Source organism: Larimichthys crocea, chromosome III (genome assembly GCF_000972845.2).
Source record: "Larimichthys crocea isolate SSNF chromosome III, L_crocea_2.0, whole genome shotgun sequence".
NCBI classification, from domain to species: domain Eukaryota; kingdom Metazoa; phylum Chordata; class Actinopteri; family Sciaenidae; genus Larimichthys; species Larimichthys crocea.
Window position 1 is genome coordinate 47,079,968 of NC_040013.1, and position 12,662 is coordinate 47,092,629.

General features: G+C 40.9%; 2 protein-coding genes across 5 annotated transcripts in view; one reads left to right on the forward strand and one right to left on the reverse strand.

Annotated features, from left to right (window-relative positions):
* Positions 1-3,213, forward strand: part of rnf215 (ring finger protein 215) — a 6,641-nt gene extending 3,428 nt beyond the window's left edge. Inside the window, exons 8-10 of one of the 3 annotated variants that reach the window (XM_010751348.3) lie at positions 158-301; positions 418-520; positions 1,038-3,213. In XM_010751348.3, coding sequence (XP_010749650.1) covers positions 158-301; positions 418-520; positions 1,038-1,060 — 270 coding nt within the window. In that variant the 3' untranslated portion in view covers positions 1,061-3,213. The other 2 variants (XM_010751347.3, XM_010751346.3) reach the window with 2 other exon arrangements.
* ascc2 (activating signal cointegrator 1 complex subunit 2) lies at positions 2,640-11,173 on the reverse strand. 2 transcript variants are annotated; one of them, XM_010751343.3, is made up of 19 exons: positions 11,041-11,173; positions 9,770-9,883; positions 9,474-9,632; positions 9,136-9,309; positions 8,872-9,001; positions 8,690-8,757; positions 8,400-8,513; positions 7,771-7,883; positions 7,600-7,674; positions 7,374-7,478; positions 7,205-7,273; positions 7,020-7,094; positions 6,107-6,347; positions 5,678-5,874; positions 5,107-5,226; positions 4,698-4,922; positions 4,451-4,541; positions 4,189-4,280; positions 2,640-3,839 (listed from the first exon to the last, which is right to left on the reverse strand). In XM_010751343.3, the coding sequence occupies exons 2-19, from the start codon at positions 9,851-9,853 to the stop codon at positions 3,668-3,670; spliced, it is 2,304 nt and encodes a 767-aa protein (XP_010749645.1). In that variant the 5' UTR covers positions 9,854-9,883; positions 11,041-11,173; the 3' UTR covers positions 2,640-3,667. The 2 variants fall into 2 exon arrangements, with proteins under 2 accessions (XP_010749645.1, XP_027131642.1); XM_027275841.1 differs by having other exon boundaries at positions 9,770-9,879; positions 11,041-11,170.
* Between the last annotated feature and the right edge of the window lie 1,489 nt (positions 11,174-12,662).

Consider the following 12,662-nt stretch of genomic DNA (forward strand, 5'->3'; position numbering starts at 1 on the left):
CATATCTTCTATAAGGTCAACTTGTCCTCTAAGTATCGTCTCTTTTATATATTTCCATGTAGTTGTGTCCACATACAGACACGATGGAAGGCCAACAAAAACAGCACACAGTGATGTAGATAACATGTTTGTGATGTTCTGCTCTGTAATTCTTCAGCTCCTTCCTAAACAGGATGTCCTGAAGAGAATGTCGTCCCTGAAGACCAAAACATACCGTCAGCCCAAACGATGGTGTGACCCATCCCAGCCGGTAGAGACGGACAACTGTGCAGTCTGTCTGGAACCGTTTAATAACAACCAGGTCAGACAACACTCTTACACTCTTAAAATCAGCTACAAAGGCATATAGACTACATGCAGGATAGTGAATTAACATAAACTGTTTGTGTGTCCTGCGTGGTGTTGTTCCCGTCTCAGTGTCTGCGGGTGCTGCCGTGTCTTCATGAGTATCACAGAGATTGTATCGACCCCTGGCTGCTGCTGCAGCACACCTGTCCTCTGTGCAAACGCAGCATCCTCAGTGAGTTCAAGTCACAGCATCAAGCACAGCCGCACAACACGTTAATGTACGAGGTTTTCACAGCTCTCTCTGGTTGAAATTGTTTTTACCCAACATACTGCACATCACTGACGGGTGAAATCAGATTTCTAGCTCTTTCGCACCTATAACCACACCCACTGATGTCACAGCATCCTGGAGGACACCTGTACATCGCTGCAACAAAGTGAGAGTAAACCATGGGAGGTCGGCAAAGACAAGACTTTTAGGGGGTGTTTAGTTACTCTTTAAATACCAATGTCAGTATTTTATACCAATATTCAAAAACAGTTTCATCAAAGGTAACAATACTCAGTACGATTGGGATTAGGATAACAGAAGACTTGCACTGGCTTCAGTTTTAACATTAAAAGGTCCAATGTGTACGTTTAGGCTACATATATTTTCTGTTGATCCACTTATCTGTTATCTATTGATTAATTGTTGTAATCCATCAGCTGGAGATTTAAATGTCTTTCTCTTCTTCAACCCTGTCCAGGCAGCGTCTGCAGAGACAGTTAACAGTCACCTCACCTCCATCACCGCAGCAGCAGCAGCAGCAGCTCTGGGAATCAAGTCTCTTCCTCGGTGACACTCCAGTATCCGTTTTTTCTTTTTTTTTTAAACTGACCTCACACTTCCTTCTTCCAGCAATGGATTGTGGGAGCAAATATAAACTTCTCACAGCAGCTGGCCGATGGCCTGGACTGTGGAGCAGTCCGATTTTGATGTCCGACCTTCGGGTGGGTGCAGCAGGTCTCAGACCATACAGTGGTAGTGTAAACACAATACTATGAAGTACTGTACCTGTACTGTTGTGTATGAACAGTACTTCTTCCTGGGTTCATGTTACTGTACAATTGTGGAAATATTTGTATGTGTGATATACAGCAGTGAAGATGTGTGTGTGTTTGTACTCATGTGACTGACACACAAACACCTTCTAATCTGTGTTTGTGCCAACGGTACATTTGGCTTCAGCAAACACTGACGACCCGAGTGAGAATTCAGTCAGTAGTTTCTGCATGGACATTCAATGCTTTATGGTTTTTAAGCATGGACGTATTGATCGTCTGGCCAGCTTCAGTGTTCACTTTAGGTCCAAATGATGTCAGTGACCCACTTATTAAGTGGACTAAATGTGAGTTTTAAACATAACTGATTTCATCTAGTGTACAAACTCGTACTAATAAATGTTAGTTGTAGAAGTTTGGTAGTTGTAGTCCAGAAGTAACTGCACTACAGTTGGTAGCAGGACAGTGGACAAGTGTTTCCACTTAACATGCCTTATGACTAAACTGCAGAGTGAAAAGAAACCCAAACCACAAACATACTTCCTGAATCATACTTGGAAACTTGACTTCAGTGTACGTTACAGTAGTTGATTTAGTTGCAGTCGCATAGCTTTAAACAACTAGTGGTAGAGATGTCAAACAGGCAGGTCAACATTGTGAAGGGGCCACCACTCCGTTTTCACCTTTCTTCTCTCTCTTCTTTCATCAGTTTCCTTCCATTTAGAAAATGTGTGTGAAGAAGTCTAAATCAGTTCTGCTTCTGACAGCAGACTCAAACAGACATACGTCATGTGAAAACTTGTCTTCTTACTCCTCTGACATACAGCGGCACGGCTAAATCCTAATACTGCAATTTGTAGTACGTAACCATCTTGGATCTGGTGCAGTGCCTGTTTGCTTTGTTGTTGAGAGCTAAGTTAGAAGATCAATACCACTCTCATATCTCTACGGGAAATATGAAGTTACACATAGCAGTCATTGGCTTAGCTTATCAGAAAGAGTGAAATGGCCTTGTCCCGTGGCACAAATTCACTAATTAACTTGTTATAACTATGTAAAAAGAACCAAAGCATAAAGTTCTAGCACAGTATAACAGTTTACTTACCAAAGGTGGGTGGGTGACAATTCATTAATAATAAATAGTTGTCCTCATCAAAATAAAGTAAAAAACACATTTTAAGAAATTGAAATAATAATAATAATTTAAGCTCCATCTGTGCAGCCGTACTCTTAACCACGACAGTCTACTGTGAAAAATCGAATTGATTTTGGCATTTTTGTCAGTGACGACTCAGAGTCGGAGGATGTCAAAAACATAGTATTATTGTATTTATTTCATGTTTTAATTTTTGCAATGTCAACTCCAAAAAGCCATTACATGTGCTTTTTTTGTTACAAAACGCTCTGATAGATCTGTTCTCTTTATAGAAAATAGTGTGTGCATGGCAACATGTAGGAAGTTTGCCCACAGCTAGTCTGAGAGACACGAGGCCTCTGTGCAGCACGTGCTTCCAAACACAAACAACAGCATCTTTATGAGGTGGTCATAGATTCCTTTTTTCGAGACTTGTTTGTTACGTTTTCACGAAGGCTGGACAACAGTGGTGTGAATTAGGTGGATGACGTCACATGCATGCACTTGAATGTTACACGCAAGCAGTAGTCACACAAGCTACTCGTACAGGACGAGTAGTAAGAGCAACGCACTCTGCCGCTGATGTCCAGACTTGTTCACCAGGTTAGTAATTGTTCTTCCAGCTAAAGAAGGATCTCAGTCTCTCCAAAACTCTGGTTGTTGCTTTCTTTTATTCCTTTGTTGTCTATTTAATGATGATGATGTCAAAGATCCATCACTCTGGATCTCAATAAACTGATTTGTTACTTGGCAAAAATAAAAAGGTCTTATTCTTTGTCCTCAGTCTCTGGCTCACGCTCAGGACTTTGGGTTTTAGTTAACTATAAAAGAAAATCATTTGAGCCAAAGAAGGTGAACGTCCTTTAGGCTCAAACGCTAAAAGTAGATGTTCAGAGTCTCACACTTCAGCAAGCTGGCTTCTGATTATAAAAGTTGTGATTACGGAAGTTGATAAACTAATGCACCATTTCAACCTTTCATCAGTTAACAACTGAAACCATCTGTTGGTTTCCTTTCGAGCAAAGACAGCGACTTGAGGTCTAAGGTGTGATCGTGGGGACAAACTGCAGGCACCAAAGTCACAACCTGTAAACGCAACACAACAACGAAGCCCCAGTTTCTTTACTTTCGCTGACTCACACGTCCCTCCCTCCTACCATGAGTCTGTTTGGTTCGAGCAGCAGGTTGTTATCACACGGGTCAGGAGGGGATCATGCCTTTGTTCCTCTTGCGATCGGCCATTGTGCGGCGGTTGTGGTTTGACACACGACTCTTGTTCGCCTCCTTTCTGCGTCGGTCCTGGGTCGTTTCCTGGGTTTGTCCCTGACCTTTGGCTTGGCCCACCACGTTACTGCGGCGCTCTGGTCGGAAACTGAAAGAGAGGAATGGAGGTAAGTCAACAGAAGCATTGATGAAGCCACCAGGTGAGCCTTCTACCAGGGCTTTCGTTGAGGCGAGAGAGACGTTAAGCAGGTCTCCATCAGAGATAAAAGGAAAGTTTCAACAAAACTTTTTTGACATCATAAATGAATTTAAACATGAGGCATTGGAGCAATTTACTATTTGTTTTCTCTTTCAAAAATGTTTTTTAGCTTTACAATCTGAACACCCTCTATTATCAAACCTGTATTCAGAGGAGGGAAAAAAACTGGGAAGAAAGGAGAAAAGGCAAAATCCAGATGGACTGAATAAGTAAGTTTGCAAAGTGAATATTACTTTACCCTCTCTTTTGCTGCATAGCAGCTCTTCTAGCTTCAGCCCTCTCCCTCAGCAGAGCCGGGTCCTGCACAAACTGGTCCCTGTTTACATTGTTCTGAAATAAAATGGATAATTGATGTAAAAACACGGTTGGAAAGTCATACACGAATGTAATTAAACATTTAGGATTTAGGTGATGTTTGAAAACAAATGATTCTGAAATATAAAAAAAAAAAAGATATAAATAATCCCCAGTGAACTTGGTTGATCTACTCTTCTCAGTACCGATAAAGTCTCCTCTTCCTCTTCATCTACACCATCCTCATCATCTTCTGGTTTGTTTCCTTGTCTCAGTACCAGTGGGACTGTGAAAGGCCTGCAGGAAAACACAAAGTTAAAATGAAACTCACACGGACTGCAACATATTCCAAATTTAGAAAGTATCTGGGGAAAATTAAAAAGGTGTTTTTTTAAATTATTCTTCACTGTGATCAAAAGATGCACACACAAAAAATACAGCTCTGTCATTTACCTTCTGTTTAGCAGACTGTCTCCATCCAGGTCATTAGCTCCAACTTGGTTCATGTCGTAGGTGTCATCGTACTCGTCATCGTAGTCGTCCAGGTCGTAGGTGGCCGCACTTTCACCAGGTTCAATGATAACCTCATCCACCACCGTCTCATAGGCCTGATAACGAGCTCTCTGCTCCTCTATGTGCTGCTTGTCGTTCAGCATCTCTCGAGTGTTCGCACCTTTCCTGCAAGAATGACAAAACACGGCAAGATTACTCTTTGACCTCAGACAGTCTGTGTTTTTAAGGGCAGCATTAAAAAGAGAGGCAATAACGTCTGGACATCCTTTAACAGTCTAAGCAGGATTAAAGACTTGAATCAGGTAAAAGGCTCATTTCTGATTAGTGAGAATCTCCTATGTGCTCTCACCTCCTTCCCTTCCAGATGCGGGACATGTCCACCTGGTCCCTGCGGAAGACGTCAAACTCGTCATCATCAAACACGTTGGATCTAACGTTCAGAACATCTGAAAGCTCCTCTTTCACCGGCCTAAAAGGACAGAAGAGGAACAGGGGTCAAACACAGCGAATTCATTTTGATCCACCCTTAACTTCAATACTATCAATCTGCAACAAAAAACTGCGAAACAATCTGCACATCAAACTTTGGATCTGTACAGTTGCGTGTAAAAGAGCCCCAACAAAGAAACAAACAAAAAGATATGTTGCTTTTTTCTATTTTAGAACGATCGGATGTAAAGTTTTTTCATCTGTTTGAAACATTTTATTTATTAAACAATAATCCATGTATCCACCCATATAATCATATCATGTAATGACTGTTCCCTACAGTTTCCTGCAAAGTAATGCTGAGCATGATTTCAAATGAGACTGAAATTCTGAAACATTTCTAAAGAGCAGTGCTTTCAACATGAGAACCTCAGCAGCATGATCCAGCAGAAAATACATTTAAGCACTATATGTAAAGTGTGTGATGTTACCTTGGCATGGCTCGGTCCAGTTTGTCCAGGTTGGGGGCCAAGCGGTCCTCCAGGATGTTGTTGATGACCAGCTCAGAGTTGTAGTTGTACTCTTGCAGGCAGGCCAGCAGGAAGCCTTCGCCCAAATCAGGGAGCAGGTCCCTGATTAACGACAGCAGAGACTCTAGCTCTGCCCCGCTCACTGGACACACTGCACCCTGATGACAGAGACACAGACACAGACACACAGAGACACAACAGAGAAAAGAACAGAATACAGTGTCAAAGTCACTTACTATCATACAGCGGACATTTATGTCTATTCATTTCTGCACTCCAGTATACTTTTATTGTTCTTTTAAAACAGTCATTTGTTATTCATGTAATTTTATGTGTTATGTGAATCAATTGTCATAAGTACTTAATAAATTAGCTGTAATAAGAGCTCACATTGTTTCCTTTTTGAGGAACCTCCAACATGGCCTCTGCTCCCCTCAGACTCTCTCCTCCTCCTCCTGTTTCTCTGTCCTCCGGATCTTTAAAGCCAGCTGAAGAAGCAACAGCACCGCCCGCTGCTCCCTGATAGGCTGAGGGGACTTTGTGTTGTATCTGGCTCTGTGGTTTCCGTCGCCCTACATTGTCCCAGGCACTTTCCACCCCCTGAAGCAGGTACGACGTCCGGGTCTCATCACTGAGGGAAGCAGACGGTTAAGGACACGAAACAACTGATACTACAGGCGTTATATCTGCTCTGACATTCAGACCCTTGGGATCTTGGATGTCTCTCCAACACAGCTGGCTCTTGACCTGATTAGGACTGCAATTAATGACTGATATCATTACGATTAATCCATGAATTATGTTGTGGATAAATCTATGAATCATTTGGTAAAAAACAACTGTGAAAAGTGAAAGAGAAGGTCCTGAAATGAAAATGTAAGAGCACATTTCAGAAAGTGTAACCAGAAATTTAGAAAGACTAAGGATGTTAACTGATAATCAAAAAAGTTGCCAATTAATGATCAATTAATCAATGTAGTCTACAATTAATTTTTACCATAATGCTAAATATATTATAGTAATGCTGTTTTATTTTCTTAATAAGAAACTTAAGACATTTCTTTGTAACTTTACATCTTGAAATCTTCCTGCTAGATCCTCGAGTTGATGTTAAGATTAAAACTGCAGATGTGTAAATCGAAGTTTCTGTTGAAAATATTTAAATGTGATTTTACATTTGGAAATACAGGCAACCAGTTTATTGTCTTTGTGTTGACTTGCCTTTTTAGGCTAGCACTGTTTGCATATTAGCCACAGAAATCTGTTTACACAAAAGGTATTGTTGTAGTGCTGGTAAGGATACATGACAGGGAGGGCCTGCTGTAGGAGGCTGACATCATCTGCGATGGGGAACTGCTCATCATAATCTGTCAAGAACCTGAAAGGGCAAAGAAACAGATGCCTTCATATATGCCGTCATTGTACTTTAAGGGAGCAAAGTTAAACACAGCCTTGGAGGTGACGCCTGATTTCCACAAGTGATTTTACCTTTTCTCAGTTAAAAAAGATGTGAAATGTTGTAATAGCTCCTCTGCAAATGTTAGCATGATTTCTCCCCTGCAAGACAACAAGCATCAGCAGAATTAATGAGTGTGTGTGTGTGTGTGTGTGTAATGGGAATTCTGCTAAGATCCATGCACAAGTCTGAACTTCTCACCCCTCCAGGATTGGCTGTAAACAGGTGTGCTGCAGCAGCAGGTGAGCGGTTTCCACCATCTTGCGACAAGAGTGTGATAACCTTCTCCACAAGTCCTCCTGAAGACTAAAGCAGGGTTTGGAAGATTATTCGCCATCATGTATTCACTTATTCAGCAAGTGAGTCTCAATCGTTTGGCTTTGTATTTGCCTTCTCTTAAACAGCACTAAAAGCAGCAGAAACTCACCCTTTATCATCAAAGTTTCTCTTCCTCACTGCCTTCTCGAGGTCAGGCACAGCGGTCTCATAAAACGAGGTCAGTCTGCCGGGAGAGAAAAATAAAACATTATGATCATGGAATCATTTGCAAAAGGTGTGCGTCACCATGACCCACGATACTGCCAGTTTACTGTCTAACCTGCTGAGGAGTCCGTGGGAGTGGAAACTGGAGCAAGCAGCAGGGAAGATGTCCAGGAAGGCATGGATGGTGGTGGTCGAGTCACAGAGGTACAAAATAAGATCTGCAAGTTCCTAGAACAGAAAAGAAAACACACATTATCATGGAGCTGTAACGTCACTCTCCGTGTATCCGATCAACCTTTCACATTACACAGAAAACACTGTCACCGTTAGTAAACCAGTTAACTGAATATTCAACATCAGGGGCAATTTTAGTGTCGGTTAAAATGATAGTCTGATATAACCGCTCATCAGCACAGCCCCCCTACAAACAACTTATTTCAAATGAACTGAATAAAAACAAAACTATTTGACTATATTCAACCCATTCAAGACATTTCTGAACATTAAAGACAATCTATATTTCTAAACACAGAGGAATAAGATTAGGATCCTTTGAGTGAAAGTAAAGTACTGCACACTTGACAAGTTCAGCATACCTCCCTAGTTTGAATGGAAGACCATCAATGTCATCAGTCAAGATGTTTGCATGCTAGAGCAGCCTGTTAAAAGCTGTGTTATACTAGATTCTTCATTAGAATCACATGCAGTGATGAACAGAAATGTGTGTGTGTGTGTGTCTCTGACCTGCTGGCTCATGGTCATGGCAGTGGGCTGTTTGTGTGCGCTCAGCTTCATCGGCTCCATGGCTGTGGCCCCTTCACAGTGTAGACCACACTTATCTAGGATGGTGTCAAACACCTGAATGTGACAGAGAATAAACAGAGAGAGAATGAGAGGCAGAAAATAATCCGTTATCTCACATAATAATATTTACAACTTACTCTCAATTGTGTATTATTTGTGTGTCTTCACACCTTTCTACACCTACACACTTCATCTAAATACACAGCTGTATTCTCTACATCCGATCTTACCTGTAACACAGTGGGCACCGTCTCATCCAGGTCACTGTAGTAAGACGGCTGCTGTGTAAAGATGTTCTCTAAAAGAAAGACATCATTACGAAAGTTAACAGAGAGTGACAATCAGATAAAAACCACCACCAATGGATACATTCTCCATCAAATACACCACAATGATTTAAACTGAACCTCACCTATCATCTTATGCAGCAGCTGGCTGTTGCCCTTTCCAAAAAGGACACACAGATCCAAAATTTTGGGAATGTCAAAGAGGAAGTTCTCATAGATAATTTCTCCAAATACAGCCGGCGTGATAAAGTTCTCCTGTGGAAGAGGACAAGGCAACAAGTTAAACATTACGACAAATATAGTTTACTAATCAAACTATAGTTGGTATTTCTATACATTACTAAATCATTATTCAATTTCAAGAGTTCATATTTGGGTGCAGCTCCTACCTTGGACTCTTTATGTGTGGCCATCCTGAGGAAGGTCAAAAAGACCAACCTGTGGACAGAGCGCTGCATGTCGGCCACCGCCGGGGAGGAGGGCAGGGTGCTGAGGTCTAGTCCACGAGGAGCATGGTGCAGGTATGAATCTAAGCACCTCTGCAGAGACTCATCAAATACCACCTGATAGAGGAGAGAGACCAAAGCAGAGGGGGGAGGGAGGGAGGACATTCTGAATTTGAAACTGAATATAATGTGAATTCACATTTTGCCAGCTGCCAGGCAGATTTGTGATTAAGTGAACTGGAAGTGAAATGTTGCTCATAGAGATGTTAGCAGTCCCTCACCTGACACCAGAACTTGTCATGGGGCAGTGCGAGCAGCCACTCCAGGTCCTCTGTGATGAATTTGGCATGTTCCAAAAACTCCTCCACCTCAGCGGGAGAGCCGTCTTCTGGCGGGGACTTGTAAGGCACAAAACAGCGCTCCTCCTTCCTGACCGGGTGCTGACGGTGAATAGAAAGCACAGGGTTTGTTTGTATCTGATAAAACTGTTTTTTTTGTGAGCAGCACGTCAGGGTATTCCAGATCACCACAGTCTGCTCTTTGAGTGTGTATTCGTGTAAATTAAGTGATGACTCACCAGTGCAGGCAGTGTGTGCTCTTTTCCCATTGGACCAGGCTCAGTCACCTGCTGCTCATCCAGTGGCACTCGGGCACAGGCCATGGCTTCTCCCTCTCTATTTTTATTTTTATTCTAATAATCGTACACACATAAAGAAATTCAATATACATTTTACTTATATTTCAGTCACTTCCATGTACCTGTATGTTTTTAACAGTTTATACTTTCAGTATAATTTCAGTATAGTTCAATCATAGAACACAGAAAGCTCTGGTAAAATGTTTTAAGGGAAATATGCCATGAGATGATCAACACATCTCTTTCATGTCTGTCCTTGTATGGATGAACTGTGAGCTAATTTAATTGGCAGGATTGACTTATGGTAATCTCTAATGCACAGGGTTGTTGTCACATTAATGTGATGTTAATTATTGTCAATTATACAGTCCACAGAAAGGGAAAGAAGACAGTGCCATCAGATTTCGTGTTCGATAAACAGTTTCTCAACTGAACGTCCACAGGATGTGCTACACATCCAGCGAATACGCCACAATGTGTCGATGTTTTATTTTAATCACATTACTCTGAAAATATTACTCATAATATTAGTGTTCTCCTGTCAAAAACATTGTCACTTTGCATAGCAGCCTTCATCAGCACTTACCACTTTATCCTTTGCTCACACTAAAATAATTAAATCTCAGCCTGCCAATACAAACTAATACAAACTAATGTTGTGACGCGAAGTACAGTTATCATCATCATCAGACAGACTATGAGCAAAATGAATAGCTGTCTAATAAGTGGTGTGATATGTTTTGAATCATATATGTGCACAGCTGCTGTGTTTACATGCTATATAAGTGATGTGTGAGTCACCACAGTCATATATGTTTGTACATTAACACAGGGGAGGTCATTCTCACCTCTTATCTCAGGATAACAGCAGCTGATGTTAACCAGCTAGTAAAACGTCAGCTAGTTAGTTAGCCGTGTTAACGTTAACTAGTCCAATCACCGGATGGTACAACTGCCAAAAACTTCAAAGTAACCTGTTAACCAGTAACGTTACCACAGCTGTCACTCACTAGCTAACTTCCGACTGAAAACGGACGTACCCCGGTGAGATACCTCGCTCCTTCACCGAGCTGACCGGAGCTGACAGCGTCAATGAATGGAGACAGGCTAGCGACGAGGTAACGTGGCTAACGAGCCGGTGACTCTATAACCGTCCTGTTATCAGTCTCATTTAAGAACTGCACAGGAAGCAAGTTCATATATCTGCTCACCTCTCAACGCGACTGTCTGCGACTCTTTTCAAGCCATGTCATCAAAGTCGTCACGACTTTCCGATTTCAGTTTCCAAACGTTTTCTAATCACCTGTGTCGGGCCAGGAAGTGACGTAGATTTGTTGTTTCTGATATGACGCATGCGCAATAAAACATTTGCATGGCTTTACTGCCCCCTTGTGGGTCACATGGTTATAACCACAGACATATATGTCTATGGTTATAACTGTGAAGCAGTGGAAAGAAAAGTCCTCAGATTCTTTAGACTACTTTAGTAAAAAGTAGAATTTCAACAGTCCAAAAAAACTATATATATATAATACAAGTACTCTAAAGTACTCTACAACAACACTACAAGTAAATATATTAAAAACGTCACTGTGCAGAATGGTTACAGCGCTTCACAGAGGGATACAGTCGTCCCTCGCTATAACGCGGACTATAACTTTTCGCGGACTCGCTGTTTCGCGGATTTTTCGCGGATGTGTGTAATTTTGCATGCTTTTTTTTTTTTTTTTTTTTTTTTTTACAGCGTACTGTACAGTATGAACGCGCATTGTGTTCTGCGTCCTGATTAACTAAGGGAGTACTGTACAAAATGCGTGTAAAAAGGTGTATAAAAGTGTGTGGTTAGGGGTTTTACGGCCTTAAAACGTGTATAATAATTGTAAAACTTACTTCGCGGATTTCGTTTATTGCTGGTTATTTTTAGAACGTATCCCCCGCGATAAACGAGGGACCACTGTAATATTAAAGAATATTATTTATATCACTCGCAAATACGCGCAAGAGAATTTTAGATCCTCTTTATCCAGTTGAGTAGTTTTAAGTAGTACTGTATCATCTCATATAAGCATTTTTCAAGCAAAGAATAACTTACTATAACTATATAACTATACATGTCAAACATAAGTACACATTTGTTAGTGAAATTGTAGTGGTGCATAAGTCATCTAAAATGGAAATATTCAAAGTACATCAAAATTGTTCTTAAGTATAGTACTTGTGTAAATGTACTTAGTTTACATTCCACCATTACTGTGAAGTGTGGTTCACTTTAATTGAAGTGCAATAAAAAAGAGAAATATATGAATATATGTGACTTTGGCCTCGTCTGTCACAGCCAAAGTATTATATTGCATCTATCCATTTCCTGCCACTTATCCAGATGTTGTTTTGTATTAAATTCACAGATGATCTGGCCACATTAGATTCAACAGGTGTTACTTATGAACATGCTTTTACGTGCAGTTTGGTGCTGGGATCATTTTTTAACCATCAGGAACTAAATTAGTTAACCAGAGCTATGTCAAATGACATTTACCATTTCAGGAGTTCACTGTAAATTATTTGCTACTAAAGCTGTAGATGGAGCCAGTGAGACATTAAGAGGTCATTCTGTGATATTTTACAAAAATTGTAAAAGCTGACTTATTGAACAGTGAAATATTGCAGTTTGCAGAGACGTTTTTGGTCTTAGAAAACAGATTTTCCCAGACTTCAGGTCTTTGCGAGTACACATACATTCCAAAACATTTAGTGAAATTATAATTAACACATATCCAAATAAATATAGACTCAAATCTGCAATCAATTGGTTGAATAAACAGATGACACATGA

Excerpts from the sequence above, each read along its gene's own strand:
- ascc2 (XM_010751343.3), bottom strand. The coding sequence starts at position 9,853 with ATGGCCTGTGCCCGAGTGCCACTGGATGAGCAGCAGGTGACTGAGCCT. Across the intron at positions 7,274-7,373 it reads TTACAGCCAATCCTGGAGGG|GGGAGAAATCATGCTAACAT; the intron begins GTGAGAAGTTCA and ends GTTGTCTTGCAG. Across the intron at positions 7,095-7,204 it reads TCTTTTTTAACTGAGAAAAG|GTTCTTGACAGATTATGATG; the intron begins GTAAAATCACTT and ends TTGCCCTTTCAG.